This window comes from Sycon ciliatum, chromosome 13, assembly GCF_964019385.1.
Source record: "Sycon ciliatum chromosome 13, ocSycCili1.1, whole genome shotgun sequence".
Taxonomy (NCBI): domain Eukaryota; kingdom Metazoa; phylum Porifera; class Calcarea; order Leucosolenida; family Sycettidae; genus Sycon; species Sycon ciliatum.
In genome coordinates, this window is record NC_088655.1 from 8042445 (window position 1) to 8063721 (window position 21277).

The 21277-nt window shown below is 48.3% G+C and overlaps 1 protein-coding gene across 1 annotated transcript in view; it reads right to left on the reverse strand.

Moving 5' to 3' along the window:
* LOC135829138 (uncharacterized) overlaps positions 1-21277 on the reverse strand; it is a 210596-nt gene that overhangs the window by 135685 nt on the left and 53634 nt on the right. The window contains exon 6 of the mRNA XM_065341544.1: positions 4275-4367. Coding sequence (XP_065197616.1) covers positions 4275-4367 — 93 coding nt within the window. The remainder of the gene's footprint in view (positions 1-4274; positions 4368-21277) is intronic.

The following is a 21277-nucleotide window of genomic DNA, read 5'->3' on the forward strand; positions in this document are numbered from 1 at the left end:
TTTCAACAACACAAGCCCCGGTTGTAGAGTCGACACCGCTCGGTTGACGAGCGTGCGGCGCCGGGGGCTGCCGCGGAGCTGGGCCAAAAGGGCCGCACAGCACAGGCATCAAACACGGCAGTGTACAGTGTTTGTGGTGTTGTGTCCCAATGGCGTGACGGCTGGGACTTGATGCTGTGGCGGAAGGTGCAGTCATACTCCGCAACTGCGGAAAACGTGTATTTCTTGCTGGCGTTCAGAATATGGTGCTGATACGCCAACAGTTCTACTGCTCTCCCCGGATGCGCATCTAGATAGACGGCTGCGAATATCGTCCATGCTTCAAGCCAATTTTCGATGTCCGAAATGCGCCGGGACATGCGTGGCTGGGAGGACAGCGTGAATTTTCCGGGTGCCTCCTCGCCCAACACCAGAGCGTGGGGGCTTGGCACGTCCGTGGCGGTCAGTGGCAACAGTTGTTGTAAGTCAACAAAATGGTGCGTAATGATTTTGTCGATCACGCTCTGGGGTGCGCTTGATTTTTACAGGCCCTTCATCATGCAGCACGGCGCAGGAAACACTAGACGAATGCAAAGTGGACGTACCTAAGGCTGAGGTTGCTGTTTGCGCTGCACCTCCAGACGGTCCAGTCGCTCCATAAAGGGTTTCATGGCGGTCGCGATTGCGGCGGACACGGGAGCGACAGGTATAGTAGGTTCGTGGGTGTCCCTGTCCTCGACATTTTGTCGCGCAGCCACGGCGGGGGTCTCAGAGAACTCCGCGTGGTGTCCGAATTCGGATTGCATCAATTCGGATTGCATCAACCGCATCAACCGGGAAAGCAGCTCAACGACAGCGCTACGGGTAGATGTGGAATGCAGTGTGAAGTAGCTACGGGTAAATGTGGAGTGCTATGTGCAGTAAACGCAGGCGGCCACGCGCTGAGAGAGCGTTACGTGCGTGTTAACTACAGTTAACACGCGCTGAGAGATCGTTACGTGCGTGTTAACTACAGTTAATGCTACGCCTCAACTGAGATTTTTAAAACTTATTGGTTGTGATTCGGCTGACAACCCTTTAGAGGTTACCCTGCGTACGTGCCTGGAAGGTGGAGAAGATGATGTCACCATCAACCATTGTGATCAGACATGCCAATGATGCAGAGTAAGTGGTCAACATTGACCTTATGAAGCTAGACTCAGCTCCTGTATTACCAGACACTGCGGATGTCCACAACGCTCAGCCGAGCCCTGCCGAGAGTGACAGTGAGAGTGACACTAGTGATAGTGGAGCCTGGGGCCTGCAATTGGACGGCGGAGGCAGTGACTCAGTACCAATGATATTGTTCTGGAGTATTGGCGTTTGGAGGGAAAGTTGTAATAGATCGACTAAGTAACTGTCGACGCCACCTCATCTATCTATCTCTCTCTCTCTCTATCTATCTATCTCTATCTCTCTGTCTATTCCTTTCTTTATATCAAACACATTTACTGTTGATCACTACGTACCAATTATTGTTAGGCTTTGTATTATTAATTCGCGCTGTGGTCGTGACGTTCTTCCTTTCCCAGTATTATTGTGCGTGCACCTGATGATGTAGGTCGCCATTGTGTCCGTGTCATGTTGGTTCGCAAGCCTTTATCCTTTTTCTCTAGCTCTTTTAGTTTTATATATAGAGGCCGAGTTTTCCGCATCCGTAAGAACGCCACCACGCTTCAAGGATCAAGGCGCAGATGCAGCTGCGAAGATGCAGGCGCAAACCGTTAATTTTTTTAATTTTTTAAAAGTTTTATTTCTTCTTGTGCAAAACCAAGTAACTAGTCCAATGTCGAGTGGGCAGTGAGTGTTGCATGTTGGCCAGTGTAGACAGGGTAGTTGACAACAACACCAACCATAATGACATTGTTCTTGTATGTGCATGACTGCTTACTTTCACTTTCTTTTTTGTGGTGCCATCCATGCAACGTCAACATATTTGTTTGCTTCTAGACCAGGCAGGCACAGTGGGTTGGTCAAAGACCATGATTGAGATACGAGAGGTACCTGGTTCAAGTCCTGCCTGGGAGCGGTTTTTCCAGCCGTGCTGCTACCCACAGTCAACTGGGAACTTGTGGCCAGGCACAAGGGGTACATGGATGCAGCTAATAGGGTCGTTCTCGGCACTTGTGCCAGTGGTTGTGAGACTTATCCACTCACCCCCACCGTTAGGCGCTGCATCTGCCGCTAGGGTTTATCGGGTGTTAGCGGCCGTCGTGAGTTCCCTTCGGGAACGGATACGATAATTTACTTCTTTTTTTTTCATGCTAGGTTTTACACTCCATTTCTCTAATAAAATCGTCTTCCATACGGTAGATTGGGAAGTTTAGCTCTGCTCTTTCTAACCGGCATTGGCTTCACTTGTTCCCGCTCATTACAAGTCAGCTATGGCTCCTCATAAGACAGCTGCTGTCCATTGGTATTTCACTTCACAACTATTGTAAGTGTATTGCGGGGATTCCCGAGCTAGTTCCAGGCAGCAGTGTGGCGTTGCTTTCAAGCTTGTTGAACATTTGCATGGCAATACAAGTTACTCAAAGCAGCATACTATCTCCCCAAAAGGTCGTTATTGTCTGTGATAAGCTCGAATGCATTAGGGATAGGGTAAGAACTTACTACCTCCGCTAAGCTTCGTTGCGTTTTTAGTGTTCTTGTCATGATATTTCTGTCGGTATTAGACATACATGTCAGTGATCTATCCCCTACATAGGGTAGCCGAGTTGTCGTCCATTGTTCTGACAGGCTTTTGAACCTCCAAAAAGCGTGGAGTCCTTTGAAAAAATCGGCGAAGCAGAACCGTTTCTCGACAGGATGTCACCAGAACACAACCCCTGGCGTGCGCGCATGACACCAAAGTACGAAAGTGAGAAACAGTTTGAAATACCGCTGGCTCGAAGAAGTATCCAGGAGCCGGCCAGCGCTCAGGCACTGCTGTACTAGCACGAGTCGATGGTGCGCATCCGCACACAACCAAAATCAATGCACTTTTGTTTGCAGCGCAGGGGAAATCAAAAATGTTCGACATTCATGTTGTCATGCAGTCGGCGCAAAATCCTGATCTCAACCTCGACGACTTGGCGTTCTTCCACAGCCTGTAGACAGCCGTATCACTCGTGGCTAAGGAAACCTAAAAGGAGCTTCTGCAGGGTGTGGAAACGTTCTGGCACGAATACACCCCTGCGAAGATGGGGAGCGTTTGTTTGCGTCTGTATGGCTCCTTCCATGGCGTTCCGGAGAGTGGCCACAACTACCAGCGCCACCGTGGAGGTCATCAAGCTCACAGTTCGAGCGAAGAACTTGGCGATCTCCACGATCAAATCGTGTCTTGGCAATTTGTAAATGCTGCGGTACAAAAGCTGGCAGCGCTGGAGGTGAAAGTCAGTGAGGCTCCAGACTCGATGTCATCAGTGAGTGTAAGTCGTCATCGAAGAGTGAAACTGGACGGCTTTGAAACGAGCTGTGTTTCATCTGTAATTATATATCTTTCATATGCTGCTTTTTTCCACTTTGCAAAGCGTGTTCGTAGCCATAGAATGATTTGGACTGAACTGTAAAACGCAAAGAAGCTTTACTTAACGGAGGAAGTAATATAAAAGAAGCCTCCAAAATACGCCCAATCCTCTGCTGCCAACGGCAGGCAATTCCGAAGCACAGCACGGATGCCTGGAATGAACAAAAAACTGGTGCTACATTGGCATACCCGAGTGTTCTCCCAATGTGGCTTGGTAGATTGGTTTTGTTCAGGACAAGAAAGTACGCCACTGGAAATTCAACCAACCAAGTTTGGATGAGACTGCTTCATGCAGATTTACACAAACCACCAGTATTGTACGGGTAACGCACAAAGACATGACTGATTGTGCTGTTCAACTATCTTACCTGCCACTGGAAGTGTAACATTATGCAGGTGTACAAAGGGCCAAAGAATTCCAATCTAATAGCCGGTTGCTTTACAGAACCATAATTGTGTTCGGTGCGATTTCACATGAAAACATACACCAAATCTCATCAAGACACTGGACTTATAAGTATTTTTGAGGTGACCCAAGGTACTCAATAGTGTTGTCTAGGCTGTTGAAGATAGTGAAAACTGTTGTTCTCCTTGGAAAATGTTTTCCAATTGTGCATGTATTATTGTGCGTACAACAGATGAACATGAGACCTGATACACATGCACTGGACCTCACTATGTACACCCATATAATCTGACTTTTCTGTTCATACACTAACAAGGATGCACCAGGGATATCCTGACTTACATTATCCTTTGGGTCCAACGAATGTCCAGAATTAAGTAGATGTTCTGCTACGGAAACATGACATGCTGCATAGTGTAATGGTGTGTTACCATCCTAGAAGTAGTATTGTTAATGAATACAAACCAAGTACACACAAACACACATAAACATACACAAATACACACATACACATGACGATTCACAAACACATAAAAATACGCATATGCATGAACACACACACACACACATACGCATGCACACATAGACACACACACACACACACACAATAAAATACACAACCATGCACACAACCATGCATGCGCAAAAACACACACACAGGAACAAACAAACACAGCTAATGAGTAAAGGTAACACCGGCAATGGCATAGGGAGTTCTGGATCATTGTCAATGAAGATTTCTTTGGGAATTGATGAACAATGTCCTTGGAGGCAAGAACACAATTTTCACTAGTATACTTTCATGCCTGATCATCAGGTGAATACAGGCAAAATCTACTTGTAATGAACATGGCATGGCACATGTTGTGTGTAAGTGTGTGTGCTCGTGCATGTCCACGAATGTTGAGCACACACACGTGTGTGCGCGCATGAGAGCATGCCGTTTACTTTGCATAAATGTATGTAACTGCAGGTGTGTGTATGTGACGTATTTGTGTGAGCAAGGGGTACTTGTTTGTGAGTGTGAGTATGTCTTTCTCTCTCTCACTCTCTCTCTCTCTCTCACTCTCTCTCTCTCTCTCCCTCTCCCTCTCTATTTCTTTCTTGATATCGAACGTATTTCCTATTGATCACTACGTATCAATTCTTGTTGAGCTTTGTATTATTCTAATAGCTATGCAGAAGACGTTACTTCAGTAACGTCTGGCGCTAGCCAGGGTCCACACAGCTTTAATTCCCGTAGCTATGCAGAAGACGTTACTTCAGTAACGTCTGGCGCTAGCCAGGTTCCACACAGCTTTAATTTTGTGTTTGTTTGTTTGTTTGTTTGTTTGTGTCACGCCTGGCGCTATCCCGTATCTGTCCCGTACCGTACCGTACCAGCAAAGACAGCTGGCCACAATATTTTTGTTTGTTTGTGCCATCGGCATGCCTGGCGCTATCCCGTACCTGTCCCGTACCATCAAGAGTACGGTACCATTAAGAGAATGAGTATATATGCGAAGTGTATCGGGGGATTGCATTCAGTGCAGTAACATTTTGTGTGGATTTGTGTGCGAGGCCGAGATCCCACTAGCAGGCTGGCTGGGCCGCCTGTCGACCAGCCCGGGAATCGCATGTAGGCCGATAGCGTAATAATTATAACTTATAGATGTATAGCAGGGAGTCGTATTATGTAAACGACTCCCTGCTGTTTGGGGAGATTTTCTGGAAAGAAATACGAAGTAGGAAGACAAGTAAATAATGTATTTAGAATGAACGTTAGTTGCCGAATAGGTGTCTGGAAGCGTCAGCAAAATCATACTTTGGAAGAGAGATCCCGTTGTCTCCAAAATAATCCTGAACGGGCGAGTCAGCGCCGGTCACAGGAAATGTCGGAAAAGAGATCCCGTCGACTCCAGAACGCCCGTGATCGGCAGAGTCAGCGCCGGTCACAGGAAACGTCGGAAGAGAGATCCCGTCGACTCTAGAACATTCGTGATCGGCAGAGTCAGCGCCGATCACAGGAAACGACAGGACAGACATCTCGTCGACTCCAGAACGCCCGTGATCGGCAGAGTCAGCGCTGGTCACAGGAAACGTCAGGACAGACATCCCGTCGACTCCAGAACGCCCGTGACCGTCAGAAACGAGACAGGTACGGGATAGCGCCAGGCATGCTGATGGCACAAACAACCAAAAATATTGTGGCCAGCTGTTTGTGGGCAGCTGTCTTTGATGGTACGGTACGGTGCGGGACAAATACGGGATAGCACAAGGCTAGGCGTGACACAAAAAAGTTAAAAAATAAAAAATAAATACCAAATAAAATATTAATCCCGTAGCTATGCAACAGACGTTAGTTCAGTATGGTTTGACGCTAGCCACTAGCCAGGGTCCACACAGCTTTGACACGTTACCAGGTTACATGCTTTCATTTCGCTCTGCAAAGAGCACCTAGGGTTGCCTGTAAAAAGACGGCAACGTCTGTAGGGATTAAAAAAAAAATTCTACTACTACTACTACTACTACTACTACTACTACTACTACTACTACTACTGTGCATGATGAGCAAGCAAAAGGAGAGACAGTACATTTAGAAGGCGGGTGAAGATAAGACAGAGAGAGTAAGGAGGAGAAGGAGAGAAAAGAAGGAAACACGTTATTGGGAGGAGTACGTGGAGCGGAATTTGAAAATCATGGGGTGAGGCAGATATGATGCTGATACTCAGAGATGATCATGTGCCCACGATCAGTCGTTGGTCTTCGAACAGCGATTGGCTGCAACCTTGAAACTTTGTTAGTTATTCTGCAAAATGGACCAGAGAAGACTCCGGCGGGCAGCTGGTTCCTGACAGGGAAAATTGCGCGAGGGTAGGCTCGACACAGGTTGTTTCGGGAAGGGACTGGAAGTTCATTTGCCAGTTGGTGTGCGTGGGTGGATCTTCAAAACGTACTACGGGTGGAGTGGACTGTTTGGGATTGGGGCTGCTGGGGTGGCAACATCCTCTGTAGAAGGCGATGTGCATCTGGACAATGCATATTGTACAGGAGGCAAAGGTACGGTCCATCACCGATTAGGCGATGGCCACCCTGTTGGATAAGGCGAGCCAGAGTGGTTTGTGCACGGGCGGACAAAGCGCTTGTAGATCACACAATGACACCTGGAGTCCAGCACTCGAGAAGGATTCCGGAGGAAGCCGAGATACTGCGATCCTCGAATAGCCAACTTGGAAACATATACCAGATCTCTTCAAGACATTGGACTTACGAGCACGTTCGAGGTGACGCAAGGAACTCATTATCGTTTTCCAGGCTAATGAAGCTAAGGAAAAAAGTTGACAGGACAAACCTCCAGCTCTTCAACAACATTCTGAAAACTAATGGTTTCGCGAGTAAACTTCTGTACCTGCTCCTCAGGTGATATACAAGGAAGAGCAAACAAGAGCAATTACAATGAACTATGAACTCGGATGGAGAGCCAGTTAAATTTCGGTGAAAAAGGAGAAGGACAAAATGTTACGAGGTATGACTAACTGTCCATCAACCACCATTTTGTCGCACTCGCTGACTGGATAAGATCTGGTTACGTTGATGGACAGTTAGTCATAACTCGTAACATTTGTCCTTCTCCATTTTCACCATAATTTTATTGGCTCACAATACGAGCTCAACTTTGCACACCTTATGAGCCGCCATGACCTATACGGCAAAACGTGCGTCATGTGGAACAACTTGTTATTGCACATAACTAGTCTATTATATTTACATGATACAGAGTAGTGAAGTTCAGTAAAATGTTGACGTTTCGGTTTGTCACAATTCGTCTTCGCGTAGCTTCCCCTTTGTTTGTTTACTACATAAACTTGAGCCTCCCAAGTTGGGTGGTTTGTTGCGTCGTCGAGTTGTAGTAAGGCCGGTATGTCCAATAGTCTTATGAAGTACTAGTTTCGTCATCATCCAGTAACTTTTGGCATTCTTTGTTGCCGTGGCGCGTAGCTCGTGCTCTTTTTCGTTGCACTTTCCTTCCCCTCTTGGACCTTTGCGAACCTGAGCCTTCCAAGTTGGGAGGTTGTTGGTTTGTGCGCCTCGGAGAAGTGTTGGAGCTAGGAGTCAGGTCGCCGAATGTCTCAGTACTCCTAGTCAGTTTTGTGCCATTTTTGCCTCAACTCTGCTGTGATAGTTGCTAGGACTTCGATGTACATAACCAAGAGTGGCTCCACCGTAGCAGAACACCTAGAGGTGTCGAGCATGCAGAGGACATGTGCTACATGCAAGGTGTTGAACAGCTAGTCCACCAACCACCGCACGGCTGCAACACACTGGACCAGATAATGTCCGACCTACCCATAGAATCATTGGTTTCTGTCTTGCCACCTATTGACAAATCTGACCATGCCTGTCTTCTTGCAAACTTCCAGATCCGTGCATCACGCGAGCCTCCCATATCAAGAACTGTATGGAGGTATCAGCATGCTGATTGGGCCAGGCTCCGTCACATCCTCAGAACCACAAATTGGACAGCTATTGCTCGGACTGATCCAGACCTGTCATGCACTGGCATCTCAGAGAGGATTCTGGAGGGATTGAAGAGATTCATCCCCTCTAAAACCCTGAAAACCTGTGCATTAGATCCTCCATGGTGGAACCCTGAGTGCACTGTTGCCACAGTGAGGAAATGACGTGCATGGAGATGCCTGAGAGATGACCCGTCTGATGGCGATTGGCAGTCAGCTTACCAAGATGCTAGGCTTTCAACGGTTGCCTGTCTCAAAACTGCGAAGAGTGCCTTCATGGCGAAACTGAGACAGAAAATGACCTCAAAGCAGCTGCCACCCAGTGACTGGTGGCACACCGTCAAGTGTGCCTCTGGCAATGGGCGCAGTCAATCTGTTCCGACATTACGTGATCCCGATGGACGTGAGTACACAGCCAGGGGCAGACAAAGGAGAATGCATGGCCTGCTATTTTGCAGGCAAATGCAGTCTTGGCCAAGACGACCTATCAGCTCCCTTCCCATAATTATGTCAATGGTGCGTTTAGAGGACTTTGGATGGTGCGAGGTGAAGTTAATGTAACGTCCCTTCTGTGTAAACTTCCTGTAGACGTTTGTTGAAACTCGTGAATTTGACCTCTGAATTCATACGTCTAGAAAGCAATTCCACTGTTGTACTCTTCTTACGCGGTAAACTTTATGTCTGGCGTCGCTGAGTTCAAAGGTCAAATTCACCAAAAAGAAAGAAGTAAAAATGAAAGGAGTGACAGGTACATGATACTAAAGGTTAAGAGGAGAGACAGTACATTAGAAGGATGGGAAGGATAAGAAAGACAGTGTTAGGAGGGGAAGGAGAGAAAAGAAGGACACCTGTGATAGGGAGGAGTATGTGGAGCAGAATTTGAATGTGATGGGGTGAGGCAGATAATTATGATGCTGGTACTCAGAGATGATCATGTGCCCACCCACGATCAGTCGTTGTTCTTCAAATAGCGGTCGGCTGCAACCTTGAAATGTTGCAAGTTCTTGGTGCAGAATGAACCAGAGAAGACTCCAGCCGGCAGCTGGTTCCAGACGGGGCAACTGCGTGACGATAGGCTCGACACAGGTTGTCTCGGGATGGGGCGGGAAGTTTATTTGCCAGTTGGTGTGCGTGAGCATTACATCTTTGAAATGTACTACGGTTGGAGTGGACCGTTTGGTGTTGGGGCTGCTGGGGTGGCAACATACTCTGTAGAAAGGGGATGTGCATCCTGACAATGTATATTGTAGAGGAGGCAAAGGTAGGTTCCCTCACCAATAAGGCGATGGCCACCCCGTTGGACAGCAGTGATGCGAGCCAGCGCGGTTTGTGTTCAACTCATACACATGACCATGCCATACTCCAGCACCGGGCAGACAAACCGCTTGTAGATCACACAATGGCACCTGGAGTCCAGCACTCAAGAGGGATTCCGAGGAAGCCGAGATGCTACGATCCTCGAATAGCCAACTTGGAAACATATACCAGATTTCTTGAAGACATTGGACTTACGAGCAAGTTTGAGGTGACGCAAGAAAACTCATTATTGTTTTCCAGGCTAAAGAAGCTAAGGAAAAATGCTGGCTATGTTTACAGGACAAAACTCAGGCTCAATTCATTGCATTCCCAACTCATCACAACCACGCGCTCTTCAGCCGAACCATACAGACACCAGCAAGGACACTTCCGTTGAGAGATAATAATTATTGCTCCACGCCTCTAGACAGCTGTTTCGCTCCCTGTCGGAGCTCATCAGTAGAGGATGATAATGATGATAATGGAGGAATGATCATTCTTATACACCAGAAATGGCGCAAGTGCGCGCTTTCCACATATATCAATGGCATATGCAAGCTGCTAAAATGGTAAAGTGTGAGAACAGCGATAAATAATCATAGTACGCGCTCATTGGTGGAGAAACACACCACACAGGCGACGAAAATCTTACGCGGAATAATGATGCCAAAGGAAAGTACATGTATGTTGATTATTATGATGTTGCAACATCATTGACATTGCAACATCATAATAATCAACATACATGTACTTTCCTTTGGCATCATTATTCCGCGTAAGATTTTCGTCGCCTGTGTGGTGTGTTTCTCCACCAATGAGCGCGTACTATGATTATTTATCGCTGTTCTCACACTTTACCATTTTAGCAGCTTGCATATGCCATTGATATATGTGGAAAGCGCGCACTTGCGCCATTTCTGGTGTATAAGAATGATCATTCCTCCATTATCATCATTATCATCCTCTACTGATGAGCTCCGACAGGGAGCGAAACAGCTGTCTAGAGGCGTGGAGCAATAATTATTATCTCTCAACGGAAGTGTCCTTGCTGGTGTCTGTATGGTTCGGCTGAAGAGCGCGTGGTTGTGATGAGTTGGGAATGCAATGAATTGAAAATATGGCCGAAAGCTCTGTCGCAATATTTAGTTCCAAAACTCAGGCTCTTCAAGAATATTCTGAAAAGTTAGGGTTTCGAGAGTAAACTTCCATTACTTCCCCGCAGGTGATATACAAGGAAGGGCAAACAAGAGCAAATACAATGAATTATGAACTCGGGTGGTGAGCCAATTCAATTAAGGTGATGAAGGAGAAGGACAACATTTTAAGAGTTATGACTAACTGTCCACCAACCACCATGTTGTGGCATTCGCTGACTGTATATGATCTGGTTACGTTGGTGGACAGTTAAGCATATCTTGTAACATTTTGTCCTTCGCCTTTTTCACCATAGTTTAATTGGCTCACCATCCGAGTTCAACTATGCACACCTGATGAGCCGTCATGCCCTATACGGCAAAACGTAAGTCGTGTGGAAGAACTTGTTGTTGTACATAACTAGTCCATCACATTTACATGATAGTGGAGTTCAGTAGGATATTGACGTTTCGGTTTGAGACAATTTGTCTTTGGTTAGCTTCCCCTTTCTATGTTTATTACACACGAGTCACAGAAAAACCACGCGCATCAACTTGGGATACTCGCTCAATAACATCCCGATGCAAACGGCCAAGGAATAGCGGAAACGACTAATTGAGAAGGTGGAAAGCGTTATAAAGAGGATGCGGTGGAAGGCAATCTTTGCAAAAGGCGATGTAAAGGCGCCGGAACGCAACACCTTTGGCTTCAAGACCAAAAACTGCCCTCCGCAGGTGAAATAATTAAAGGCGTTTGAGGAGGATTTGTACAAAATGATCGAAAACGTTAGCTTCAGAGCGACAACAAATGACCTCCAAGCAAAGATGAAGAAAGACCTGCAGCGTATCAGCAACTCGCCAGACGTGATAGTACCCGCCGACAAGACGCGCAACCTGTATATTACGACGGTCGATAACTACAAAAAACTGTTACACGACAACATCACCAAGACGTATCAGCATGCACCGGAGGGTGCATGCAGTCAAATCAACCTGGAGGCAAGGGAAATCGCGGAACGGCTTGACATAGCGGACAGGACGGAGGTACTCGCCAAGTCCGAATGTTTCATAACGCTAAAAGACCATAAAGAGAATTTCCACCGTGCCCTACCGTGCCGCCTAATAAATCCAGCAAAAAGTGAGCTAGGCGTCGTCAGCAAGAGCACCCTAGCTAACATCACAAGGCAGCTCCGTGACGCTACAGGAGCGATGCTTTGGAGAAGCACGGCCGATGTAATTAATTGGTTCAAGAGCATAGAGGAGAAAAAGCGCCATACGTTTGTAGTATTTGACATTGTCCATTTCTACCCGTCGATCACGAAGGAGCTCTTGCAGGACGCCCTGGAATTCGCTGAGCAGCATGTGCAGGTCAGCGACGACGACATGAATGTGATTATGCATGCCCGCAAGTCACTGCTATTGGCCCAGGGTCAGGCATGTTCTAAGAAAGACCGAGGTGATATGTTCGACGTTACCATAGGCGCATACGACGGTGCGAAGGGCTTGTGAAATTGTTGGAGCCTACATCCTCCCCAAGCTAGCTGTGCACCTGGACTGGGGGTCGGTGGGGCTCTACCGTGACGATGGACTTGCAGTGCTGAAGGATGCGAGTGGACCCGAAGCGGACAGAGTGATAAAACAAATACCGTCGTTCCGAGCATATAAGCCCATGGGCCTATATCCGCATATAAGCCCATGGGCCTATATCCGCATATAAGCCCATGGGCCTATATCCGCATATAAGCCCATGGGCCTTATAAGCCCATGGGCCTATATCCGCATATAGGCCCATGGGCCTATATCCGCATATAACCCCATGGGCCTATATCCGCATATAAGCCCATGGGCCTATATCCGCATATAAGCCCATGGGCCTATATCCGCATATAAGCCCATGGGCCTATATTCGCATATAAGCCCATGGGCCTATATCCGCATATAAGCCCATGGGCCCATATCCGCATCTAAGCCCATGGGCCTATATCCGCATATAAGCCCATGGGCCTATATCCGCATATAAGCCCATGGGCCTATATCCGCATATAAGCCCATGGGCCTCTATCCGCATATAAGCCCATGGGCCTATATCCGCATATAAGCCCATGGGCCTATATCCGCATATAACCCCACCTCCGTTTATAGGCCCATGGGCTAATAAACAGACCCAACACCGTTACGGAACCGATAGTACAGCATGTCACTTGTCAGTGCAGACTACATTACCAGTACCGGTACCTACGGTAGGCGGACAACCGCGCACAGACTTGTACTTTTTCGCATGCCAGCTGCCTTCAAAATTCGAATATAGGCCCAGGGCTAAAAAGCAAACCATTATTACCATTTTTTTCCCGGAAAATGCATTATTTCGTATATTAGCTCATGGGCTTATATGCGCGGAACTACGGTAATCGAAGTATTCAAGTCGTGCGGCCTGAAAATAACGATAGAAAGCAACCTGCGCACAGTCAACTACCTGGATATAACCATGTGCCTGGAATCCGGTACGTTCAAGCCATACCGTAAGCCAAACAACACTCCGCTTTACGTAAGCGCAAAGTCCAACCACCCACCGCAAGTGTTGAAGAGCTTACCGGTTGGCATCAACAAGCGTCTGGCGATGATTTCCAGCTCAAAGGAAGTCTTTGAGGAAGCCATGCGCAAGACGTAGAGGCGCAAGACGTAGAGGCGCAAGACGTAGAGGCGCAAGACGTAGAGGCGCAAGACGTAGAGGCGCAATACGTAGAGGTGCAAGACGTAGAGGCGCAAGACGTAGAGGCGCAAGACGTATAGGCGCAAGACGTATAGGCGCAAGACGTAGAGGCGCAAGATGTAGAGGCGCAAGACGTAGAGGCGCAAGACGTAGAGGCGCAAGACGTAGAGGCGCAAGACGTAGAGGCGCAAGACGTAGAGGCGCAGGAGTTAGAGGCGCAAGAGTTAGAGGCGCAAGAGTTAGAGGCGCAAGAGTTAGAGGCGCAACAGTTAGAGGCACAAGACTTAGAAGCGCAAGGCGTAGAAGCCGAGAAAATGAGAAGGGCGATACTGGTTAGCACGGAAGAAGTAAGCGGCGAGGCTGTGTGGAACACGGAAATCGAATGTAGGTTATCTGGTCCAGCGTCCGCGCCACGAGGCAGTGGCCCAGTGACTGTGTTGTGTGTGACAGCCCAGATCGGCACGCTTGGTGTTGAGACTGTTGAGGTGAAGCCGTTCGGTGCGGAATCAAGCCAACAGCGGATGGACAAGTTCGCCATCACGATCCTGGGTAGCTCCGCAGTCATTCCGGTATGTGCTCTGGTGAAGCCAACGTTAGAGCTTCATCTGAAGTGCGCAAGCCCGCAGACCATTGCTCAGTTGGCAGAAATGGTGCACACTCGTAATATTCCACCTTGGCCACCGCCACAGCAGCGGATGACTCGTTCTGGGCGTGAAGTCAGAGCCCCGATCGTTTTGACTTAGGAGTTGTTGTACGGCGGTGAGAAGCCCTTTGGTGGGGAGAATGTTGTGGAACGACAAGTTCTCGAGAGTGAAAGGCCTTCTCGCTTGTGACATTGTGTTCGTTTCAATGCAGCTGTATCCCGACTCCGCCGTACCGCTGATGTTTACGACGTGGCATACACTACAGGCGCTATGTGTGGTTTGCTGTGTGCGCTGTAGTTGTAAACTTGTATGTTGTATGTGTATGCTTTTCTCATATACGCTGTCATTTTCACGCAATAACTACCTGGTGGTTTTAGTGTTAGTTATTCAGTTGTTCATTCAGTCATTCATTGTTCATTGTTATTAGTCGATGGAAGTGGAATATACTGTTGAGAATAAATAGTTGTCCTCGTTCCGTGTGGGGTCGTTCGTTCCTGACACTTTAGAGAACCAGAGGGTTCACAACACCCGTAGCTATGCAGAAGACGTTACTTCAGTAACGTCTGGCGCTAGCCATGGTCCGCACAGCTTTAATTTGGTATTTGTTTGTTTGTTTGTTTAGTTTGTTTGTTTGTGTGTTTGTGTGACGCCTGGAGCTATCCCGTATCTGTCCCGTATCTGTCCCGTATCTGTGACTACAAAGGCTCTACAGGATTGTACATAACAGCTGGCCACAATATTTGCTGGCTCCCGTATCTGTCCGATACCGTCCCGTACAAACAGCTGGCCACAATATTCGTCATATTCTGTATACGACTCCTTGGTGTAGAGGGAGATTTGCTAAGAAATAGGGAGACGATGAGGAAATGAATTTAGAATGGACATTAATTGCCGAAAAGATGATAGGATGCGTCAGCCAAAACTACTTTGGAAGAGAGATCCCGTCGTCTCCAAAATAAGCGTGAACGAGCGATTCAGGGCCGGTCACAGGAAACGTCGGAAGAGAGATCCTGTCGACTCCAGAACGCCCGTGATCGGGTGAGTCTGCGCCGGTCCCAGGCAACGTCAGGACAGACATCCCGTCGAGTCCAGACCGCCCGTGATCGGCAGAGTCAGCGCCGGTCCAAGGAAACGTCAGGACAGACATCCCGTCGACTCCAGAACGCTTGTGATCGGCAGAGTTAGCGTTGGGCCCAGGAAACGTCAGGACAGACATCCCTTTCGACGCGCAGAAAAAACTAAATCTGCAGCCTCTTTAGCCGTCGGACAGGATATGTATTTTAGGAGACTGTAAAGTTATGTAATGTGCTCCACAGGCAATAATGCATTCGGCCGTCTTCATTGGCTCAACAGGTCAATGAAATACTACAAAAAAGCCAGAAAATCCGATTACTGTATTAAAATCAACAAATTTTGGCTGGCGATTTAATTTCGCTGATTTCGCCGCTTGCTACCAGCCGGCCAAAGTAAATCGCAGGCCACAGTTTGTCATAGAGGCAAATGATGGGGATTAGCAAGACGAAATTCGCGTTCGCGTTCGCTCTCCAAGGAAAGTCGAACTCAGTGACGGAATTCGCATTATGAGAAGGATTAGCAAACAGAATTCGGACATGCATGACGTTGACACGACGTACATTGTAAACAGACAGTACAGCGTGGTAAATAATTTATGACTGTCCTGACACGAATCCGCGATTCGTGTTCCGACTACTTTTCCGAACGAAAAATGCGAGAGATCGCAATCCAGTTCGCGAACTGAAAAATGTTTGCGAACGCGAACACGAATTTCGTCCTGCTAATCCTCCGTAATGACGGAGAAAAGTTTCGTTTCTCATCGACCAAAGTTTCTCATCGGCCAAAAATGTGTTGATTTACAGTATAAGGAGATAAAAAGAAAAGAAGAAGCAAACCAAAAGTGGATGAAAATAGAAAAATAACAATCCGCACTAAATTCGGCAAATACTTTTGCCTAACTCATATTCAAACTGATGGAAACGTTTTTGCAATACAATGATGTGGCCAATCAGCGGAAAAATATTTCCATCAGTTCTAATAACATGTACGATGAGCTAGGCAAAAAAGCATAAAGCATAGCGTAGGGCCCTGAGCTTCCAAGCTCTCTAGTTTATCCGCGCTCTTTTCCTGGCGTTACTTCATTTTCTAGTATCACTTTTTCTAGTATTATTGTGAGTGCGCACGATGACGTAGGTCGCCATTATGTCCATGTCATCTGGGTGCGCGAGCCTTGATCCTTTTTCTCTAGCTCTTTTAGTTTTAGTTCTTCTTGTGCAAAAGCAAGTAATTGGTCCAATGTCGAGTGGGCTGTGAGTGTTTGCAAATATTGTCCGTTTCTCCATGACAGGCAGGGACCTGAAGGTGTATGAATGCTTTGATAGGATCCGGACACTGCGATCAGCAACCGGCACCAGAGTTGGTGCAGTGTCCGCAGCGTCCACCTTTGGGCTAGGCTGTGTTGCCCAGCATCATACCCACTCTGCTATTGGTAGCTTTCCTGTGCCGGATCAGCGTTTTGATTCCATCCACATTGATCTCGTTGGTCCTCTTCCTTCATGCAACGGAAATCGTTATCTCTTGACGTGCATTGATCGATTCACCTGATGGCCTGAGGCTTTTCCAATCTCTGATGCCACTGCATTCACTGTTGCGTATGCCTTAGTGTCTGGCTGGATTGCCCGGTTTGGTGTACCCTCTTCTCTCGTCACAGATCGTGGTGGTGAATTTGAGTCGGCCCTCTGGAACAGTTTGATGAAGCTACTGGGATGCAAGCGCAAGCGCACCACCACCTACCATCCCAAATTCAATGGTTTAATTGAGCGATTCCATCGGCATGCAAAGTCATCACTGCGGACTCTCTCTGACTCAAATCACTAGCTGGAAGCGCTACCGTTTATTCTGCTCAGCATCCGGACATCGACCAAGGCTGATAGCAACTGTTCACCGTCCAAACTGGTTTACGGTAAAACGCTGCGCCTTCCTGGTGAATTCTTCCCGTCTAGTTCTTTGACTCCTGCCAGCGACCGCAGTGATTACGCATCTTGTCTGTCTACCTTCCTGCGGCAGATCCGTCCTCTTCCTGTCCGTACTAGCATGAATCCTGTCTATCTGCCCCGCGATTTGGACACAGCCGCTACAGTGTATTTGTGCTGTGCTGCAGTTCGGCTACCACTCCAACCGCTGGATGATGGTCCTTTCCCCGTGGTCAAGTGCAGTCCCAAGTACTTCACTCTGCGTATCAATGGTAAGGACCAGACTGTCTCTGTTGATCGTGTTCATTTCCCATTTCTATATTCATCATGCAGGTTTCTTATCCGTCATGGCGTACATTTCATTTTTGTCCTATCCTGTATTATGTTATCCTTTCATCCATTCACGGCATAGTACTCCCCTGTCTGTCGCCATGTATACACGGTACGTGACCTCGCACTACCCTCGTGCTAAGCATGATACCATGCTTTGCTGGGCATGGCCTCCCTGACTCTTCACTATATCTACACTCATCTGTCTGTAAAAGAAACCACTTCCTTATGTCAGTACATGACACAACATGGTGTTAGAAGTTAGTCAACCAGGTCTACACTTTGAGTAGAAATGGCCAAGCTCAGACTTTGATTTCTCCATTCCAGTTGCCTGGCCGGCTTGGAAACGCTGATTTGCGGGATATCGCCTCGCCTCAGAGCTCAATGCGAAAGACGAGAAACTACAAATCTCTACGTTGCTGACACACTGACACACATTTCCGTTGATCCAGACGATCCAGACGATCCGAAATCCAGACGATCCAGACGATCCGAAAGGCATTGACGCCGAGTCATTTCCTGATCGGCACGTCCAGTCCCAACCACCCCATCACCGCAAGTACTGACGCCGATTTGTGCCTGCGGAAGGGCTGGCGTATCACTCAGTGTTTAGCTGACATGTCCTGGCAGCGATGGGTGAAAGAGTACCTGCCAGAGCTGTCTCGGCGAACGAAGTGGCACAAGGACCACGCAAGTGCGGCTGACTTGGCAATGGATGATGTGGTCATCATCGCCGACAGCAACCTACCCCGAGGGAATTGGATTCGTGGCAGAGTCGTTGCCACTCACCCCGGCAAGGATGGTCGTGTACGTGTTGTGGATGTAAAGACTCAGACGGGTACATACCGCAGGCCAGTAGCTCGGCTGTGTAAGCTGGACGTACACAAGCAGGTATGAACTCTCGTGTGGCGACGGACACTGGTGACTTGTTTATGGTTTGTCGCAAAAGCCAATGCTTAGACTTCCCGCTTTGTGCTAGAATGTCTGTAATGGTTTTTTTAAATTGATAAGCCTCCCGGGTTGCCTTCCCGGGTTGCCTTACCGGGTTGGCTTACCGGGTCGGTTTACCGGGTTGCCTTACCAGGGGGAGAATGTTACAGCCGTGGTGTTACAGACATTTGCACATGAATTCACAATTATTGTATTTGCTCGTTCGAATTAATTTGTATTTTGTTTCTCTCACCTTTCACTTTTCCCGACTTGATCACGTACCTGCGTGCTCCAATCTGCTGCAGTTAGAGGCAGCTACTCTACATGCAGTCGAGTCGATTCTATTGTGTATCTGCATGTCTCTCTCTCAGTTATTTTGTTTTTGTTTGTATTTTATACTAGTTTCGGTACGCTATCGCTCTATCTGCATGATGCGATGTTGTCGCTTCTTAGGGCGCCGTGCCTGCATCTTTGGGGCACGGTGCACCGGATGCGCAGTGACCTCTACGATGTACGCCAGAGCTAGGCATCTCTTTTGGCTTCATGTTTCCTTTTGCGCTGCCAGGTTTTCTGCTTGAGGCTACATGTACACGTGTCGATCTTTGCTTTTCAGAACTCTTGCAGATTCAGTTTTTTCCTCTTGGTAAAGAACAAGAACAAGTAATGGTTGGAAGGAAATCTTGTCTACCACGGCCAGAGGGCCGCAACATGGTCCTTCGAGCCGGATTCCACTTGGTAAAGAACAAAAACAAGTAATGGTTGGAAGGAAATCTTGTCTACCACGGCCGGAGGGCCGCAACACCGACCCCAGCAAAGTTTCCGCCATTGAAGACCTCAAGGAGCCTATGAATGTTCCTGAGCTCCATCGTGCCTTGGGTCTGTTCACATACGTCGCCAGATTCATCCCGGAATAGGCTACGATCTCAGCGCCCCTACGTCAGCTCCCGCACACCGACACTGAATGGTTCTGGGACTCCCCGCAGCAGGACGCATTCCGTCGGCTGAAAGAGCTCGCCGTTTCAGCCCCGTGCTTAGTGCACTATAACCCCAAGCATCCCATCATGGTCAGTGCAGAAGCCAGCAGCTATGGCATTGGTGGTGTTCTTCTGCAGAAGCATGATGGCGACTGGCGCCCAGTGGCCTACGCCTCCCGTTCCCTGACCAAGACGGAACAAGGCTACGCGCGGATAGAAAAGGAATGCCTCGCAGTGGTGTGGACATGCGAAAGGTTAGACCAGTACCTCTTCGGCGCTCCCCGGTTCATCGTGCAGACGGATCACAAGCCGCTAGTGCCGCTGATCAACACCAGAGACCTGGACAAGGTTCGCATCTGATGCCAACGAATGTTGCTCGGCTTCCTCCGGTACGAAGTCCATGCCATACACATTACCGGCAAGGATCTGGTGATGGCCGACACGCTTTCACGAGCACCAGCATCGGCGTCAGTTCACAATGTTCTGCAAGACGACATAGGCATGATTTTATCAACTACTGCCGAAGATCTCATGAGTCCAGCCGTTCTCGCCGACCTAGCCAAGGCTTCCGTGTTATCCAGTGTGATGCGCTACGTAATCCATGGCTGGCCTGTTACCATTCCTGACGACATCAAGCCGTTCCATCTTGAGTGAAGCCAGTTGTCTCACATGCAAGGTGTCCTTTGCCAAGGCTTTCACCTGGTTGTTCTGTCCGTGCTACAGCCTGAGATCCTCCAGAAGCTGCACGATGGTCACCAAGGTGTCACAAAGAGTAAAGCCCGTGACCGCTTCTCGTCGTGGTGGCCAGATATCTCTGCCGACATCGAGGCGTACGTCGCCAAGTGCACTACCTTTATCAAGCAGCTCCATCAGTCTTCAGAGCCACTCCAGACAACTCCGTTCCCCGAGCGTCCGTGGCAGCGTATCACATCGGATCTCTGTGATGTCGACGGCCACCAGTACCTGATCACCGTCGACTATTCCTTTCGTTAGATTGATGTCGCTTGTCTCTTCGACGCTTTTGCACAGTTTATGTCGTCGTGCAACATCACACATCGGACCAGCAGCCCAAAGCATCCTCAAAGCAACGGCGAAGCAGAACGCGCGTACAGACTGCCAAACGACTCATCCCTGTGTTGTACAAGTGGCTGCGCTTGTGTCTCTTTGTTGTACACGTGGTTGCACGTGTAGCTCTTTGTCGTTCATGTGGCTGCTTTTGTGTCTCTTTCTTGTACATGCTGCTGAGTCGTGGTACATGCTGCTGCGCTGTTTTCGACTCCTGCGTACATGCGGCTGCGCCGTCTTCTGTTCCCGTTGGTACACACTTGCTCGTCTTGTCCCCATTGTACGCCTTCACTATAATATATTCTGTTGTCTCGTCTTGTCTCAGTGTCAGTTGTCCGTCGTTCGTTGTCAGTGTTAGTTGTCTGATTATTATGAGTTCTCCAGTCGCCTTGTAAAATGAAGTCAGAGAAAACGCTCTCTAACAATTTGTACTGGTCCTGTGTTGTGTGGCGTGGCAAGGAGCGTAGAGGCAGTTCATTCGCGGTTCCAAACCCGTGACGACACCTGTGCCAGGTGATCTACAGCAGTCTCTCTTAGCCTATCGCTCTACACCCCTGGCCAACGCTTATTCGCCCGCCGAACTCTTATACGGCCGCAGGCTCCGCACCAATCTTCCGTGCCCACCTGATCTCCTGCAACCATTCTGGCCAGACATCACCGCTCTCTGGACCAAGGCTAAGCATCGCCAAGAAGATCACTTCGATCAATGCTTAGCAGCCAAGTCTCTCTCCCCTCTGCCATTGGGAGCGAAAGTGTGGATCGACGACAAGCGCGAGGGTA